Source organism: Mixophyes fleayi, chromosome 5, assembly GCF_038048845.1.
Source record: "Mixophyes fleayi isolate aMixFle1 chromosome 5, aMixFle1.hap1, whole genome shotgun sequence".
NCBI classification, from domain to species: Eukaryota; Metazoa; Chordata; class Amphibia; order Anura; family Limnodynastidae; genus Mixophyes; species Mixophyes fleayi.
In genome coordinates this window covers 229358344-229379116 of record NC_134406.1, presented here as the reverse complement: position 1 = coordinate 229379116, position 20773 = coordinate 229358344, and the positions used below count along the sequence as shown (strand labels likewise).

Genomic DNA, 20773 nt, shown 5'->3' with positions numbered 1-20773 from the left:
TACCTCACACACACTACATTGCAACAAGCCCCCTGTGCCATCACACACACAATACTGTGCCCCTTCATCACAACTACACTGTACCCCCTTTGCTCACACTGCGACCTCCATGCTGCTTTTCCCCCTTCTTTTTTACTTTGTGCCTCTCTCCCACTTTTTTTATTCCTTTGTTCCTCTCTCCCACTTTTTTTCCTCCTCGGTTCCTCTCTCCCACTTTTTTTTCCTCCTGTTCCTCTCTCCCACTTTATTTTCCTCCTGTTCCTCTCTCCCATTTTTTTCCCTCCTCTGTTCCTCTCTCCCCAATTTTTTTTTATTCCCCTGTGGCTCTCTCCTTTTTTTCCTCCTCTGTTCCTCTTGCCCACTTTTTTTTTCCTCCTCTGTTTCTCTCTCCCCTTTCTTTATAGTACTGTCCCTCTCTGTTTTCCTCCCCTAGCCTCTCCGTTTCTTTACTTACCTTTTGTCAACTTCTTTCTTTTCTTTTCTGCTCTTCTGTCTCCTCTTCTGTCTTCTTTCTTCATGCGGGCTGCGGCGCTCCTCACTGACTGACGGGCGTGACTTGATGACGTCACACCCGGCAGTCAGTGTGAATGGAGAAGAGTAGAGGAGGGACACGGCGCCGCGCGATCACGTGAGTATTGGTTTTTTGTTTTGGTTTTTTTTTTCTTCCAGCTCCCAAGAAACCCAAGACTCCATCCTCCCCCCCCCCCCCCCCCCCCCCGCGGGAAACAAAAATAAAAAAGTTGGCATGCAAAAAAAAAGAGGTAAGTTATTTTAGCTTGATAAATTCCCCCAGTTCGCCACCCCCATGGGGAGGGCGGTATGAGTGTTACTTTGGTTATTGCAGGAGATATCTACAATATCTCCTTTGTTGGCCTGTTGGTTAATAACCAACATACAAAAACTTACCGCTTGACTTAAGTCTTAGAAACGCTTGATAAATAGGCCCCTATAGGCATAGTACATTGAATATTGTCAAAAATTAGAACTTTTTTGATGTATCCAGGAAAATATTAAAGAAGCTGCTTTGTTTGATGTGATCCTCATATGTTTTATATATGTAAAATGTAATTATATTGTGTTATGCCTTCCCTGAAAGTTATAAATATATAGATTCACAAGTGGTGAAGCCTGCATATAATGCACAGAAATCACAGACAAGGAAGCACAAGAAGAGCTTTTTGTTGCGTTGATTCCAATGTCTGTACCGTCGAGTTGCTTACTGTTTACCCACTAACATTGCTTTTGTGACTACTCTGACATACTTTAGAATGCTGATATTTTGCCACATCAGGGGGTAAATGTATCAAGCTGAGAGTTTTCCTGCGGGTTTGAAAAGTGAAGATGTTGCCTATAGCAACCAATCAGATTCTAGCTGTCATTTTGTAGAATGTACTAAATAAATGATAGCTAGAATCTGATTGGTTTTTCAAACCCGCCAGAAGACTCTCAGCTTAATACATTTACCCCCAGGGCTCAGACATTTGGAAAGGCCACATAGGTTTTGGCATATGATGGCAGTGTCACTGGTGGTGTGGCTTGTCCCATCAGCTTACCATGTTTGGTCTTCTATATACAGAAGGGACATGGTGGAGGTTTAGACTGTAACGTTCATTGTGAATGGGGCAGAGGAGAGGGTAAGCGAGAGATGCCTGGAAAACAGGTTAATTCTGAGAGTAGAAACATTCCCTATTTGCCTAGGTAGTAGAGTCACAAGACAGGAGTACCGTGTTTTGGTAAAACTAATGTGTGGTTTACAGTTTGACCATATTGTATAGATGTCTGCTGTTGCGTTAATGTTCGATACGTTACAAAGAAACTCATATGTGAGTCTTATTTTGCATAAGTATGAATACATACGAATGCTTCTATTAGAACCACCAAGCTCTACTGACCATCCTTGGTGTAAGTTTGGATGAATAAAGTATTATATTTTTCAGCTGACCATCTAAATATACACATCTATTGTATACGGCAGGTTGTTTGTGATATTTTAGTATTTTAGATCCTAGTTAATTAAAATTAACTTGCAGACAAAAGCCAAATCTCTTAATGAAGCAAATGACCTTTTATTACCTGCAGTCCCTTGTTTTGATTGGGTGATTGACAGCTTGTTGTTTGGCTACTGTGTTGTATTTCAGCTGACAAGACTTTTCATTTTAACTCAATTTGCCTGCCTATCACAAGCTGGTGGCAGGCCAGACTCGAGTCACCCAGCTTTGCCTCAGCAGCTTGCTCTGTTTCTCATTAGTACGCATTTATTCAGTGGAAATAGGAAGACAAATGCTTGAAGGCATGTGAGCTAAGTATAGCAAATAGCGTTTTAAGGCTTACTATTTATAAGAGCATGAAAACGTTTCCTTTAAAAGAAAAAAAAAATAGTCAAGTCATTAGGACCTGTGTATTAGGAAGGAAAACAACAAATAAAAGCCTAAGTAGGAGTATTTCCGAACAACTTCTATTACTTGAAATGCCTCTATGATAAATAAAATATATGTATTACAAACACAAACCATGGATTTTATTTTTATTGTTTTGTACCATAAAGGAACATCATCAAATGTGTAAGGAAGGGGGAAGGGGGTGAGGGTCGTGTTCTTTTGCTGCTTGGTTATCCCTAGGTATTCCTTAAATTGCCTTGTTTGTTCAGCACTAGCACAGAAACAGATGTTGCTGTACTGTGCAAGATAATTTACTGTACCTCATGGTGCAGAATGGAAGGCATCCCAAGCTACCCAGCTGGTCTGTTAGTAGCACTTGCCGGTGTCTGCTGAACTATGACAAGTGCAAGGGGAGGCTGCAGGTTTATTGTCATTCTTTTCAATGTATATTGTCTTACACTTGTGCAGAGTGTGTGGTACGCAGTGTATGGCTTTTTTTTGGGGGGGGAGGAGCTGTTTTTCATATTAGCTGACAGACCTAAATAAGTCCCAGTATCTTTTGGTGATCATAATTTGACTCATTACTGTTGTCATCTAATAATTATCGGCATGATCGCTCAGAGCTACAGCCAAGCTCGTCTTCCACACATAACTGGTACTGGAAGGTAAAACAGATTTGTCATTTACGATCTGACTGCTAAGCCACACGTTGTGCTCTATTATTGTGATTAACTTCTGCATAAGATATGCTTACCCAATTGTCATTTGTGATACAGCGCTGGGCACAGACTGCCTAGCTGGCTGGAAAAATGTCAATATGATGTGACCGTATTATTCTGGATGGAAAGTGTAAGCCAGCAATATTATAGCAATACTTACGCTACATTAATTGTGTGTATGTATGTGTATATATGTGTGTGTGTGTATGTATATGTGTGTGTATGTATATGTGTGTATATGTGTGTATGTATATGTGTGTATGTATATGTATGTATATATATATATGTATATATATATATATATATATATATATATATATATATATATATATATATATATATATATATATATATATATATATATATATATATATATATTATCTCTCCTTTTCTTTCTCGCCCTCGCCAGATTTTCCTCGGGTAAATAGTGTTGCTACATATGTCAGCTACCATTTCTGAACATATACTCCAATTGCATTATCATCTTCATATTTTTAGGATTGCAGACAGCAGAAAAGTGGAGGACCCACTGATTTGTACCGTGTAAAGTTTTTTGTTGCCAGAGCGCTGCCAGTTGAAATTTATCGTGTCAGGTGCCTTGTGGCTATCCGCAGTAGAGGCCCTAGTCTGGAACCAGAGTTGTTCCCTGGCTTCGTCACCAACAAGCCGATTTGACTCTGCCTGATTATAGTAACGAAGGCAGTCCAAAAGAATATGCACAGCCTCACTGTACGTCACATTGAATCACAGCGCTGGCCACACAAATCTGACCGCAGCCTCATTTCTTTAGACAAATGCACGCTTAAGGAAAAACCTCCTGCGAGAAAGCATCCAAGGCCACTTTATTTGCTATGCATGCTGCAGTAGATTTAATTTTTACTGAAAGAACGTTTGTTATTATCTTTTTCAGATGCATCATGTATGCTGGGTATCTGCTGCCTCGGATAACTAACCTTTTGTTTAAGGAAGTGCAGAATGCTTAGCGAACATGTTGCTTTTATTTATTTCTCTAAATTACCCTTTGCTCTCTAGCTGTTTTTGTGAAAATTACTTTATTTGCTTTATTTTGGTTTAAAAGGCCATTATTAGAGGAGGTCAAGCCCCATTGTGGCCCCAATATAAGCTGGTGGAGGAGCAGTCAGGTTTGATTACAAAAAGAGAGATGCAGTTTTAGACAGCAGCTACATGCTGATATGCCTGCGATCAGAATGATTTATGCAAATTATTCATACTATTCCTATCGGGATTTCTCCTCAAACTGCCAGGATAAATTGCCGGAAATTACCCATAAAATCTGTCGTGCTAGGAGCAAAAGGTAAAGGCCGCTGGGAACGCAAGGACATTCGACTTCTAGAGCATTCTGGAACATGGTGTTTATGTGTGTAAACACACATTTTCACTTTTGCAAATAATTAATACAACACTGTTTACCATTTGTTCTTTTTAGCTAAATCAAAGGTATTGGCCGTCTAGAGGAGCATCATGGGAGATGTAGTTCAGAAAGCTCAGCAATTCTGCTGAACTACATTTCCCAGGATTACTCATTCCTTATCTAAATCAATATTCTTATTTTGTGTTCTGTCCCAAAAGAATTTCCTCAGTGTAACTGGTTGTTTTTGTGCAGTTATTCAATATATTTTACAAAATGGATGGAAAAAGCAATCAGCAATGCTGTACTATAAATGCTTTGACTGTCATTTTTGTTTATGTATTACCACTTGCAAATAGTATTTGTTTAAAAACTCTTTATGAGAATGACATTTAGGGGCATATTCAATTGTTGGCGGTTTCCGCCGCGGAAAAAGTTTTACCGTTATTACGGTAATACCAAGCCGGATTTCAGCTCGCAGCTCCCTGAGCCGCGAGCTGAAATCCAGCGTGAAAAGTAGCGTAATAACGGTATTTACGCGCACTATTACCGTAATGACGGTAATAGTGCGCAGGGCGCGTTACTTTAGGCTGTAACGCCAACAATGGAATATGCCCCTTAGCGATTAATTAGTTATGCTTCATGAGTAGTGTTACTATATCTTAATGCAGAAACAATGTTTGTGTAATTGAGCCCATTGATGTTGGCAATTTATTCTCTTAGCAGATGATAAATGTATCATTATCATGCTTTTATTTTTTTCCTCAGGTAGCGCTATAAAGGAGTCGCTACGATTGTGCTCTGCATCTATGAACATCCGTGTGGTCCAAGAGGATTTTCTTCTGGAGCTGGAGGATGACCAGGCAGTGAGTCTGAGGAAAGGCGATTTTGTAGCCATCTATCCTCCAGCTTTGCACAAAGACCCGGAGATCTACGAAGATCCTGAGGTAAATATTCAAACTGAGCTTGTCATCAGACTTCAGGCGTAATGCACAGACCGAGTCTTTTACAGTGCATACATTTTCTAATGTTACTCCTTCTTCTGGAAATAATCTGCCTACATTGTCAGTTTTTTTAAGGCCCTGTAGGTGACAGGGCTTGTAGCTTGAAGTGAAAGAAAGAAATAGTGATGAAACCAAATGCTGGTCCTTTTTAAAAAAAAAATGACAATTGCACATTGAATAGCAAAAACTCCAGGCTAAATGTCTACTGTCTTTGTCACTAGATCCTTTTATAGCAATGGAAATAATAGGTGGTGGCTTAAACTGTAAATAATGGGCAACATTTATGAAAGTGCCCTGAAAACATCCCAATTGCTTTCAAAATGTGAACTAGTAATATAATTGTATAGTAAGTAGTACAATTTAATATAATTATTTTCTCACGAAAATCACATCATGCAATACATTTTAATAGCAATGTGACTTTAAAATGACTATTTTTTTTTGTGTGTGTCTGTTTTACATTTAGTATGTAGACTTTCTAGTTATATGGAAAACATTTATTTACTAATGGAATCCTATGTAAAGTTCCTGCAGTTCTAGTTGCAATATGTATGATAGTGTGGATACAATCGTTGTATGTGTGATGATGTGGATACAGTCATTTTGTGTGTGTGTGTGTGTTAGTGTGGATACAGTCATTGTGTGTGATAGTGTGGATACAGTTATTGTGTGTGTGTGTGATAGTGTGGATACAGTCATTGTGTGTGTGATAGTGTGGATACAGTCATTGTGTGTGTGTGTGTTAGTGTGGATACAGTCATTGTGTGTGATAGTGTGGATACAGTCATTGTGTGTGTGTGTGTGATAGTGTGGATACAGTCATTGTGTGTGATAGTGTGGATACAGTCATTGTGTGTGTGTGTGTGTGTGTGTGTGTGTGTTAGTGTGGATACAGTCATTGTGTGTGTGTTAGTGTGGATACAGTCATTGTGTGTGTGATAGTGTGGATACAGTCATTGTGTGTGTGATAGTGTGGATACAGTCATTGTGTGTGTGTGATAGTGTGGATACAGTCATTGTGTGTGTGTGTGTGTGTGTGTGTGTGTGTGATAGTGTGGATACAATCATTGTGTGTGTGTGTGTGTGATAGTGTGGATACAATCATTGTGTGTGTGTGTGATAGTGTGGATACAATCATTGTGTGTGTGTGTGTGATAGTGTGGATACAATCATTGTGTGTGTGTGTGATAGTGTGGATACAGTCATTGTGTGTGTGTGTGATAGTGTGGATACAGTCATTGTGTGTGTGTGTGATAGTGTGGATACAGTCATTGTGTGTGTGTGTGTGTGTGTGTGTGTGTGTGTGTGTTAGTGTGGATACAGTCATTGTGTGTGATAGTGTGGATACAGTCACTGATTAAAATGCGATTGCACAACACATTGTTTTTGCTTGAATGCACCTATTTGACCGCTGTGTGCATACACAGTAAAAAAAACTCCATTGCAATTTTAGGTATACCTCCATGTAGGTGCTTTGTGCTACCATTTTCAAGATTGGGGTCCATAATAGAATTGCGCAAGCCAGTCAAAAATTAAACATCCTCCATCTTTTTGCAGGTAGTAAGGCTCTGAAGCTGTCCGCTAAACCTTGAATTAACCCCAAAATGTACAGACTTCTCCCTCATTTAAATATCTCATTCATCTAATTCAGCACAGTACCATACACATTCTGTAAAGTATGTCCTAATCCGTCCAGCTCCTGCTGCTCCCCCAATCAGAAGGTGCAACATTTTGCTACCCTGCAGATGCCACTATCTTGACAGGCCAACCCATGCACTTTCCTAAATAAATTGTTCAGAAATAAAGGGATTGAAACAAATTCCAGTAATTCGGATATGTTAAGTGTGACTCAATATAATTATAATTGGTTCAGACCAATTACGAAAGTAAAGTACAACCTCTCTTTATCAATGCTTTGATAGCTATTAGCAGTAGGTTTGAAAAGAGGAAGGGATGTTCTGTTCTTGTGGTCATTGGCAGATTATATTAGGGTCGGAAACCACCCTATGGATGTTCAGAGCCAAATAAAACAGTACAATGGAGGGTGATCACGCTAATCAATAGCAGAGAATTTGAGGCTTCCTATTGGTCTGTGCAGTCGCACCCATCCTAGACTGCATGTGAGTTTCCTGGGGCCAGAAAAGTTACTGCACACTAGATCACTAGGGCCCAAACACTCTGACGTTGGCCCTGGAGGCAGAAGACTGAAACATTGAAGGTAAGTACATATATATATTATAAACAAACAGCTGCCAACCCCCCCTCCCCCCCTCTCCACACACACACACTAAATATTAAAATATGTTTTTTGGGTCGCGATACCCTTTAAAGCAGACCAAAAGCCAATACTTACATAGTGTTGATTTATGTAAATTGTAGGTATTGTATTTGTGACATATAGTCATTAGTGTTAAGAGACCTGATCCAAAATAATCTGATTATCTTGGCGACCATGGATATTAGTGATGTAAGTAAGCTTATATTATTGCATATTGCTGGTCTGCACGCTTTTTTACTCTCATGCTCTGACCCTCCCTATCTCTTTCTTTTATATTGACCTATATAATCCTACATCCTACCTAAAGTCTCAACACCCTTTAAAAAAACACTAACAATTAACCTGCATACAATACGTAGTGGAATGTTTTAACTAATACAAGGCAATTTGAAATTGAATCTGGTTTTGTAGCAGGAATTTCTTGTATCTGTTGTTTTTCCCCAACTCATAATGTGCTAAAGCTGCCCACACACAATGCGATATGACAACTGATACTATGCAATTGGCCATATATCTCGATGTGTGGGGGATGATAGTGATGCCGATGCTCAGTGCTGACCATATTGAAATTAATGGGATCATTATTGGGCATTACAGAAAACTAAATCGCAAAATGAATTCAATCCGCCTGTGTGAGCAATGCAGCTGGAAGTGATCCTTAAGGATGTGGGTGGGCAATTTGAACAATGACTTGTAATGGTTGACATTAAAATGACTTCAACTTAAAGCAGCAACCCCACATATAAAAAATATTTTTACTTTCTTAATATAGCAAGGTAAATATATTTAAACATCTGATTTTTCTTAGCCATCTTCATACAATCATCTCCTTTTCAAAGGCTCTCTGACCAGCAAAAAAAAGGTCTAACAGACACCGTGAGTCTGCTACAGAGACACAGACTCAGAGCTCTCAGCATACCATGTGATGAGAGAGGGAGAAAAGGAGGATGTCACTGTGCAGACAGAGCTCAAAGGGGCTTTCCAAAGCCTCTCTGCTCACTATATCATGTGCCATGTAACACAAAACAGAATAAAACTAGATGGTTACACCTAGGTGCAAAAGAATACTTGTCTCTTATGTTAGGATAGTAGTTGGTAAGGTGTTGGGAGTCCGCAAATGTGATAAAGGACAGCCTGCTGTGTGTACACCCTAACACTAAATCAAGTAGTTCTGTAATGGGTCACTTAGTTTGACACTGTATTTAAATTATTAAACACTATTTTACATCAATTAAGAGCAATGTGAACAGTGTTTCCATCACAAGTTAGTAATCATAAATTGGAAATTATTGCATCAACAAATATCTTGTTAGCTTTTTATAAATAGGTTCCAGTAAAAACGTTAATAGGTAATATGTTTAGTACCGATCAGTACACTCACAGTTTAGGTGTAGGTAGATGTAGACCCTGTTTCAGTGATCCTTGGAGGTTCTCCAGAAGTTTCCTTTACCCTGCTTTCCTTCTGCCTCCTAAAACAGTAGGTCTGATAGAACTGGTGGGGGGGCCTGAAGATTTATTTGTTAAAAAAAAAAAAAAAGTATGTAAAATCCTAAAAGCAAAGCATTACTGATGTGCATCGTGATACAGTTTACAGAGAGGGGACGGTGATCTGCGCTATCTTAGGAAAAATGAAAGAAACAGCCGGCGTTTACTGCACGTCTTTCTGCATCCATTTTGGAGGGATCTTATGTGAAAGAGAAGGAGTTTTGTTTAATACACCTACATGAGAAATACATTATTCTACCAGGAAAAGATACCAAACAGTGTAATTGCTAATGATCTCTTGTGGGATGTCAAGCCCAGTGACTAAGAGGGACTGTGATATTTATTAATTCCTTCATATTGTATTTGTGCACATCAGTCAGGAGCAAGTAACAAGGATCAACATCTTTGCCACTTTCTGACATCAAGGATTTGAACATTTGTACATGAGTCTAAGTTGTATTGCAGGATTTATATTGCTCTGCACAAAGTTTGGTTGATCATGGTAAGAGTTTATTCTCAAAAGCTGCTATTTAGGGGGCTAGATTATTGTGCATGTTTTGACAGGTTTACATTTGTAAAGTGGGTTTTATTGCGAGAGAGTATAGAAAGTGGAGGAAATGTACAAATTGTGTTTAAGTATTCATATACTTTTGCTACTTAGAATATTGCTCTGTTAATTCTTGCACAAGGTTTAAAGTATTTTCTTTTTTTTGTAACAAAGTATTTATTGACGGTCATATAGAATACACAATGCAATACACATGCATGTAATAACGTACATCATACAATGGATAACTTAAATAAAGGTGAGGAGCTCTCCTCACAATGAAGAGAGAACAGGTCAGATTCAAATAAACGATGAGAAAAATAAAGACCTGTATTTTTTATGTTAAGAGAATTAGAGAAGAGAAAAAAGAGGGTAAGAAAAGGTAGGTAAATGAAAGAACAGGAAGGAAGAGAGGAAAGAGAGAGAGGAGAACTGGGGGTGGCGTGGCAGAAATCACCCCAGAACTAGATACAGAGAGTGGAGAAGGGAAAGGGTTGCGGATGGGTAGGAAATATGGCTAAGTAAAGGGGGAGCGGTATTGGTAGTAAGACATCCATGGGTCCCAAATTTTGTTAAATGATTTGGCAGGATTACGTATAGGTTTAAAGTGTTTTCATTGTTACAAATCTACTTCTAAATTGACCTGTTCTATGGTGAAGTATATTTTTGATAACGAAACTAAAAATGTTATTGGCCCAAGTCTCCACAAATGAACGTGCCGCTGTGGTTTCTAAAGACCAATTTAGAATACTGAGATTTAATTTGTGTGTCATAAGTATGTGGGCAGAAGGTTCCTTCATCATCATCATCACCATTTATTTATATAGCGCCACTGATTCCGCAGCGCTGTACAGAGAACTCATTCACGTCAGTCCCTGCCCATTGGAGCTTACAGTCTAAATTTCCTAACATATACACACACACACACACACACACACACACACAGAGAAACAGAGACTAGGGTCAATTTCTATAGCAGCCAATTAACCTACCAGTATGTTATTGGAGTGTGGGAGGAAACCGGAGCACCTGGAGGAAACCCACGCGAACACAGGGAGAACATACAAACTCCACACAGATAAGGCCATGGTCGGGAATTGAACTCATGACCCCAGCGCTGTGAGACAGAAGTGCTAATCACTTAGTCTCCCTCTGGTTTTGCAGATTCAGTCAACATTACCCAATGAAGATAATACTGAATCCTAAGGTGGTGGCACTGGGTAGACATAGCCTTTTTTTTTTTTTTTTTTTTTGAGGGGGAGGATGATTTAGTATAGCCACACCACTCCTTCACTCTGATTGGCCGTGGCTGGCCCCACCACCTTTTTCCTTTTGAGCGGACCTCTCTGCAGCAATTTAAAAGTATGAAGATTGCTTCTGGGGGGGGGGGGGGCGATTGCCCCGATCGGCAGCCCCCCCCCACCCATTGGATCTGTCAGTGTGTGCTGAAGATATTAAGATGAATATTGACATTCAGTAAATGTAAAAGTACACACACTTCTTCCCGCAGAAATGCTGGGAAAAGAGATGTTACAATGAAAACCGAAAAAAAATTGAATTTTAGTAGTTACTAAAATAGTAAGATAAACAAACAAATTATATTACATTTCATATAGGCATTGAATAACACTTGTGTTTAGTATTAATATTACTCAGGGAAAATGCTTTGCCTTTTGTCCTATGCTGAGCTTGGCAATAAGTCAAGTTTATCTCTGTCTATATGAACAGCGTAGTATGTTAGGTGATTAAACCTCTGCTCCAATGAAATCTGTACCAAATGTATGAAAGAAGCTTATCAAGAGTACATCTGTCACTGCTACATAGTTGCAGAGAACTGTTTGCTAATATTTGTAGCATGTTGCTACATTTTTAATGTAAAATAACGAAGAGACAATAACTTAGAAGCATTGCCAGAATTATTTTGACCTTAATGGACATTATAAAATTGTCATTCCCAAATGTAGGAGCACTACTTTGTGAGAGAGAAATAGAATATTTGAATAAATGTTCTCACATAATATAATAGGCAGATTACATAACCATCTGCTACCATCTTTACTTGAGCTCATTCTGGGTCTATGGAACGATAATGAAATTGGCAAGATATTTACTGATAGCAGAAGAAAGGTTTGCAGGTTGTAACTGACCATTAATTTATCTGCTTTTTGATTGGTTAACAATATAGACGGACTTGAGGGGAAAAACACTTTTTGAACATGGAAGTGTATACTGATAATTTTTTATTTGATTTAGTTTTCCTTATTTAAGGATAGAATCAATATACCCTTTACTTAATATAAAACTATTCACAATACTTGCCTTTGTTTTGGTTGCAGTTTCCATTTTCTGCCATTTACACATCATTGTACAGTGTTGTATTGTATTATTTTGCTTTTATTTTCTTTTTTTTTAAACAAACAAACAAGAAAAACCCAGCTTTATATATTGCCTACGCTTCTTTGAACAGTTTAATTCATTATATAGGTTTAATAACTTCAAATAACTTAAGTTTGTCAGTTTCTCGGGCACCCTCTCTGCAGCCGCTAACAAATAAAAAAATGAACGTTTTTATAAAATGCTTGGAAAGTGAACAATCCGTGAATACATACATAAGAGATATAATTTGTCGCTCAAGGCTGGTTTGAAACTATGTCATGGATCACATACACTGGTCTATAGGCTTTCTTAGGTTCGACTTGTAACATAGAATAATTAATGAAACTGTGGGGAAGGGGATATGGCTCCCCCTTCACTTATCGCAAACACCACCATTTCCCTCCTCCATCCCTCCCCCTTTCCTCTCCTATGGCGAATCCGGCCACGATGCCCTGTTTCCGCACATTCCTCTTTCCTTCTTTTTTCTTTCTCTTTTGACTCCTGTCTTTCTCTTTCGTATACCTTCTACTTAAAATACAAAAAACCTCCGGTCATTTTGTTACTGTGTCTATGTATACTCTTATTACCATCCTTTGCGTTCTATGGATGTTCTGATTGAATGTTTTGTAACACAGTACTCAGACTCTGTTACCATTTGTTTTTGTTAATAAATATTTGTGGTAAAAAAAACTGTTGGGAAGGGAAGAGGATGTTTTTGTTTTTTTTTACCTTTGACACCCTTTTATAAGAAATAATTCAAACACGTTGGATGTTTAAAATGTGTTTTATATATGGTGTATTTTGACACCACAAAAGTTTGACAGAATTCTTACATCACTACTGTATGCTGATGGGGGACATTGCTCTTTCAACTATCTGTTATTCTAGAGTTCCTCTTCTCACATCATCCCACTGCCCCTGTCAGATGCAGCCTTGTCCTCACACAATCACATGAGTGGACAGGTCACTGCCGCCCTGAAGAACAGCACTGCTGAAATACTAAGTGCCGCTGTAAACATTACACTGCTCGGATTAACTAAAGAGGTTGTTCTAACTCTAATATTGTCCATTTAATGATATTTACAGTATATTCCAGTTAAAGTTTACTGACAGCTACTCTTTAATAATGTAATTGAGTTGATTACTTTAGTCTTTAATGTGAGTAGATGTTTTACTGTACTGTCTTTTTTCGGTAAGTCTCATCATTAACTAATGTTGAGAAGCCTTTTTCTGCCTTTAGTATTTTGCTTCCTTTTTACTGTCCATAGTTCACAGTTTTGTGTGTTGTATTGTAGTTTATTGATTGTACTTACTGAGATCTGAATATAGAGAAACCACTTTTTAACTCTTGCTTGCATTTATGTAAACACTTTAAGTATTTGTTTATTATCCTAGTCCAATAGACTAAATTACTTGGCAATGTAAAATGACTTGTGTTTGGCTGACCCATCTGCCTCTTCAAGTAGTGTGAAAGATTGCAGTTTTGATAAGCTGTTTGGAAAGAATGTTCCCTCGTTCTTCTGATCCAAAGTGAACAAATAATTACTCTCCAGATATACAGTATATCAGCTGTATCATTTGACCCATCAGTCTTCTCTGAAAAAAATGTCCCTTCATTATCAGCAGCAGCTTTTTATATAGCACCACTAATTCTGCAGCGCTGTACAGAGAACTCACTCATATCAGTCCCTGCCCCATGGGAGCTAACATACACAGACAGGCAGTGAGAGACTAAGGTCAATTTAATTGCAGCCAATTAACGTAATAGCATGTTTTTGGAGTGTGGGAGGACCCCAGAGCACCCGAAGGAAACCCACGCAAACATGGAGACAACATGCAAACTCCACACAGATAACGCCATGTTCAGGAATCAAACTCATGATCCCAGTGCTGTGAGGCAGAAGTGCTAACCACTAAGCCACAGTGCTGCCCAGCCTTTAAAAAGGAACTGAGTGGCTGAATGTTCAGCTCATCGGTTTGAGGTGATGTTTTTTCCTTGTTTTCTATATTACTAACTCTGTATATTCATAAAGCATAATGCCAGCCATGAGCAAGTGACCAAATTGGACAGGAACCAGAAGCTCTGTGCTCGGGCACAGCAGGTTTATCATTTCTGGGACCTGTTTACTGTGGTTGGAAGTTGAGGGCAGATGACTACTATTGGCCTGCATGTATGTGTGGTCATCTTCCAGCCACATTTACCAAAATGTCTGATAATGATCCAATCCTTTCTGGGACATGGGGTTCATTTTGGGACCCCACAGGATGTGATACAGTTGCTGATATTTCTGGATATATTGCATCATGTGGCCAGCTTAATGTTGGCAACAGATTTCATTGGCTGATTTCAGATGGGTCAAATATTGTACTGTTTGTGACTATTTTGATTATTCAAAACTGTTAAAAAAATAAAAAAAAATGTATGATATAATCCCCCAGAACTAAAAATGAATTTGTCCGATAAGCATCATCAGAGCATGTGTGACATCATCGGCTATCCAGGAAGAGGTAGGACATGCGCGATGCAGTCTGTTTGTACAGCCAGGTCTGGCCCACCAGTTTTGTGGCCATTTTTACTATAGATCTGATCATCCAAAATTAGATGCAGCATTTATTTATGCATGAATGTTTTTTCTTTGTGTTGTTACATTCAGGAAATACTTGAGCTTCCCCCAACAAACCAATTGTTCATCATCCCATCAATAAGAGGCTTGTGCAAAGTGTTGAGCAATTATATCCCAGTTTTGCAGCGTACATAGTTCCTACCAATCACTTAACATACAGTTTCTCTGTCCTGTTAATCATATTTGCCCCTATAATTAACCAGGATTATAGTTTTAGAAAAAATACTGCATTTTGATTTACTTAGAAATGGTATTGTAATTACCAAAATAATACCATCTCTTTTGCATTTAATTATAAATTCATGATTTAGAATTAACCTTTAACATATATGTACTGTATAATTAGCTATATTTATCACTGTTTTCCAGCTTTACTCTGTGAAAAGGAATGTATACTAAATTATTAACCATCTGTCAGCCTAGAATCTTCTTAAAACTGCCATCCATTAGCTAGAACCAATGGAATACAATACAGCTGCCCATGTGTACTTGCCAAGTGCCTATGTATGTATTTCTGTAAATGTGTACTTCATCGATAAGACTTTGTTAAAGTGACATTGCACTGGAACATTTGTTATTTTAAAAGCAACATACATTTAGTAGAGCACTTCCCTCGAAATAAAGCAAGTGTGCCCCTTGCCCGAGAGATGTTTAGTGCACATGTTGTATTGTAAAGTTGAGAAAGCATGTTACCATTTCAAATATCAATTTAGCCACTTAGGGTACTGTTCTATTGGTGTCTAATAAGAATATATTTACTTTTGTAGAACTAGTGATATGGCAGCTCCCACTCATATTTATAGAATACAGAATCTATATGTAGACATTCATTTTTTTTTTCTCCTATTCTGATATATATACAAGCATGGTACAGCCATGGCCGGTGCATGCACCAGGTAGTCGCCAAGGGTGTGCTTTTATTTTAAAGGCGGCATCCTCACACTGAGCACCAATTGCTCATATGGAGGAACAAAATCCAGGCAGGTTCTTAACTGTGAAGCTGTATAGTGCTTCTCCTCCATATCACTGTCTGGTGCTCAGTGTGAGGGCACCAGATGGCGAACAGTTAAAATAATTTTTTGGGTAACTTTATCCCTCTCCCCCTTATAATGCAGTTATAATAAAAATATATTTGTCACTATGCTACCAAATGAAAGCCTTTATCTAGGGGACTCAATGCAGATACAGATACACCATATCATTATTTTACCTGGCACATGGTCTAGTCACAAAGGTATTAAATACCCCTGTTCATATTATTATATAAAAAGATTAAGACAGATACATTTTGGTTTGAGCGCTAAATGTCTTTTATGTTGTTAAATTATTATTTTTATTATTTATTTACCACATACAATTTTACACAGTGCTGTATTTTACATTTATAATGATTCTGAATATAGTAGACAAAGAATAAGAATATGTCTGTTAACATTCGGGCTACCCAGTTGGAAAGCTTACATAAACATATGCAGAAACAACATAGAGCAACAAAAGGTATCTAAATGTATTTAAAGGCCAAAGTGTATTGGATGAAATGATCGCTTGGAGTCAATGCGAACAGTGTGTTATGACCCGACCGTCCAGCTTTAGGGGATATTTCATTGTACACTTCCAGTCTATGCAGTGGTGGTGTTGGCACAAGGATTCATAAATGAAGGACATCGTATACAATAACTTAGATTTAATACAGTATTGTAAAAAAAAAACATAAAAGTAGGCCAGAGCGCTAGAAGGGGTGGAGAACCTAATACACGTATGTTAAGGGCACTTGAGAAAAATGTTCTAATGTGCACTACATTTCCTTTGCATTATAACTATTCTATATTTGTAGTCTATATTTTGTTTAATGACAAAAATTTAGAAATAAAAGTCAATGGACCCTTATTTATGAAGCACAATGGATGCACAAATCAAATTGCTTTGGTTTTGTACCATCGTCTCTAGATGGTCCTCCCAGCGCTCCTCAAGGCAAATGCCTATTTTCTGCTCTTGAGTTGTAGATAATGTGCTTAGCTGTGAGGTGATATATGTGTGCACTACAATACATTGTATCCTCCACCTAGTGAAACTAGAAATGGTAATACTTATGTGTTCCTAGCCATCGAGCGGTGCCTAGATTAACAGATTAAAATGTATATAAAAAAAGACTGAAACTATTTCTGTCATTGTCTATGTAGAACTAGTTTCAAAAGTGTTTTGCCACTGGCTTCCTTAGTGGGTTATTTTGCATAAATGAATGGCAGTTCCAGAACGCTGTGTATTTGTAAGCCCGGGTGGGTTTGGCACCACAATGTTGTGGTTTGATTGGCTGCTGGATATAAATCTTACAATTAAATGTATGAACTCACTAGTAACCATTAACATTGGTGACATAGTGTTTATGCAAGATGGCCTGGTGTGTGCTCACATCTACGGGGCCCAATGATGTTGTTGGCATAGTGTTTTTAAAGAAGGATGATACGTGTGCACCTCCTATGTGCTGCTTAGGGAGGAGGTGTCTACTGGGGATGTGAACACTATTTGCAGGATACTGCATAACTGCAATATATTAGTAACGGCAAAAGGAAGAGGAAGCAACATTGTTCTCCAAGGAAGTATCAGTTGCTATAAGCACGAAGAAAACTGCATAAAACAATATTGACAGATGCACTCAAAGGAGGATAAAAAAAAAAAAGCATGTATAGCTAGTTTAAAAGAGACTGAACACAAAATAAAACATGCTAAAGCATAGCCAGAAGTAAACATTATTGTTATTGTTGGGAATTCATTGGGGTCACCTACACTGGATGGCAAAATATTCTCTATTGTAGTATTTTATTTACTTCAGAAAGGGTGTTACTTTGATATTAGTAGTACTTGCAGTGCCAATAATCATCACTTAATTTCATCTTATTGACCCTAATCTAGATGCACTAGTGTAAACAGTCTTGCGCTCCATTTTCTCCAGTGTATGCATTTGATGACTATGGTTTATCCTGTTTGGGTGCCAAAATATTTTTTCCATTACACAGGGAATGACATTAATGTAAGGTAGCCTTGTCCAAAATGTATTAAATAATGTAACTTTTAGGGTACAGAAAATGAGATGAGTAGTGTGATATGAATACTGTTGAATGAGTTAAATTAGTTTAATGTAACTAATACATATCCAGGTTATTGTAATAGTTGGATGGACGAATTACTTGTCCTGGACCCTCCAGGATAAATCATCTATCACTAGTTTCCTAGAAATAGATCCTACAGGAAGGTGGAAATAAAAAGCCTTCATGTGGATTTTCAATTGATCCTGTAAGTTTTTTCACATCCTCATCCTAATGCTGGCCACACAAGCCATGGTATTGCAGCCAATATTGATCAATTTTCCCAACATCATCATCATCATTTATTTATATAGCGCCAACAGATTCCATAGCGCTTTACTATTGGAAGCAAACCGTAATAAAACAATACTGGATAATACATACATACTTACATACATACAGAGAGGTAAGAGGGTCCTGCTTGCAAGCTTACAATCTATAGGACAATGGTTTGATACACAAGGGTAAGTGCTATTGAATATTTGTCCAGCTGGAATGCAATGGTTACAAAGTATTTAGTGGGCTGTATGCTCGGTCACACAACTATGTTGGTCAGAGGGCTGTTGTCTTGTGTTAGTTGTGTAGAGGCTGGTAATATGGTAACCTAGGGAGATTAAGAGGGTGGTAGAGGAATATTATAAGCGTGTCTGAAGAGGTGGATTTTCAGAGAAAGTTTGAAGACTAGAGGAAAGTCTTGTGGTGTGAGGGAGTGAATTCCATAAAGTGGGTACAGCCCGAAAAAAGTCCTGTAACTGAGAATTTGTGTGATCAAATGAAGTAAGGGTGTCAGAGGATGCTGGGAAGGAATTGAGCTGATTGCTAGTCAAGAAAGATGATACCATTTCAAGTCTGATCTTATCAATCTTGTCCTTGAAATAGTCAGCAAGATCCTGGGCACTGGTGGTAGTCGGAGGATTGAGAAGAGCTTTAAATATGTTTTATAATGGGTTTTTGCGGTTAGAAGCCTGAACATAGATGAGAGATTGGAAGTATGCTTGTTTAGCAGTGTCCAGAGCATTTTGATAGGAGTGGTAGATAGCAGTATATGCGCTGAAATCATTAGAGGTACAAGATTTACGCCAGTTCAGCTTTACGAGAAAGTTTTTGTAGATTTTTGGTTACTTTAGTGTGCCATCCTGATGAGTAAGGGATTTAATCCACTGGGAGAGGTCAAGTGAGGATGTTAGAAAGAGCAGTTTTGAAGCAGCATTGGAATGTAGATTAACAATAGGGATGTTTAAAATCATCCATGATGATGATGGGGATGTCAGAAGATAAGAAGTGAGGGAACCATGCATAAAAATGTTTAATAAATTGTTGGTGTAGTCCAGGGGGCACAGTGCAAAGAGAATGGGTTAATAATCCTAACAATATGTACTTCAAAAGATGTGAATTTGAGTGATGGAACATTTGGTAGAACTGTGAATGTGTACTGTGGGGAGAGAAGTAGTCCAACTCAACCTCCTTGTCTGCCTCCAGGTCTGGGGGTGTGGGTGAAATGGAGGCCACCATGTGAAAGGACTGCAGGTGAGCCGTATTTCTGTTTTTGACAGAAGGTTGAGGTTGTTTGAGAGGAAGAGGTTGTGTATGGAGGTAAGTTTGTTACAAACAGAGCGTGCATTCCAAAGACCACATTTAAAGGACTTTGGAAAAGATGGGAGACCGGTGATGTGTTTGAGGTTTGCTAGTTTTTGGTAGTGTTGCAGTATGCCCAGAAATTACCATGATGCCTCATAATCTGAACAAATTTGTTTGAACAGCTATTGCACGTGTTGGTAAGGGAGGTCAGAAGATGATCAGAGGTGACCATTATAGAACTGTGTTTTGCTGTCGCCTTCTGACTACACGGATAGACTGTGGTCATAGTGAAAGTGATCCAGCTATTTTAAGCACAAGGGACTGAGTGGCTGGATCTCTTTCAATTTGTCCATCTACATGCATGGCCAGACTGGACATTTATCATGTCATCTGGTGCTTGTGCTGAGCAGCAGAATTGGTCCATGTGTGGCCAGCTCAACACTCCAAGTCCAAACTGTGGATCTCTAGCCTTATTTGGTCTCACTCTTCCCCAGCTAAGAGTTTGGGGATAAATATTGTGAGCTTTGCTTAGGTCATACTTATGTCTTAAATTGGTCATCAGTGTACATACTTTCCAGTATGAGCCAATCACAGTGAGACAATAGTCTGCCTTTGGTTTTCCCTCTTATTTTCTAATTGCAAACTTTATAAAATGGCTCAATCTACACTAAACTTTCTTATTAAACATAATTGTCCAATGCAGCCCCCTGCCTAGTTACTTCCCTTTTGAGGTTACAGCTTTTTGTTATTTACTAGGCTCAAAATGACCTTCACTGCTGACAAGCGCCAAGTATATTTTCTGTACAAAAGCACAATATGTATTCCTTTTATTATATGTCACCATCTCTGTAAAGCTCCCTTGCTAGGATACCAGGATTGGTTTGTTTTAAACAGGATCTTGAAATTTGACAAATGACATGTGTGAGGGGCAGGTCACCTCATGTCTGCAGACTCAGCAAGTTTACCCTAATTATCAAGGAGAAGCCATTTCCAGCCTGGGAGCATTTACAACTAAAAATAGTAGCTGTAATATATTTGTGTTTCCATAAAATAGTCAAACTATTGCTGCTTTAAGCATAGCAGACGGTGACAAAACGGCCCTGATGATGAGAGCTTACATTCTAAAGTGGGGTTGAAATTGAAACAATTGAGGATGACACGGAGAGGGGGAGTTGGTGTGATAGAGAGGGCCCTATTTGGGAAGGACATGTGGGGAAGTGGTAGGCTTTGATGAACAGGTGCCTTTTTCAGGAGTGTTTGAATTGTTAAAAGCTGGAGGAGAGACTGATGGAGAGCATTTCTTAGGTGGGGAGCAGCACAGGAGAAATCTTG

The 20773-nt window shown here is 38.5% G+C and overlaps 1 protein-coding gene across 2 annotated transcripts in view; it reads left to right on the top strand.

The window, feature by feature from the left end:
• CYP7B1 (cytochrome P450 family 7 subfamily B member 1) overlaps positions 1-20773 on the top strand; it is a 187507-nt gene that overhangs the window by 134242 nt on the left and 32492 nt on the right. For both annotated transcript variants that reach the window (XM_075213578.1, XM_075213577.1), the window contains exon 5: positions 5235-5413. In XM_075213578.1, coding sequence (XP_075069679.1) covers positions 5235-5413 — 179 coding nt within the window. The remainder of the gene's footprint in view (positions 1-5234; positions 5414-20773) is intronic.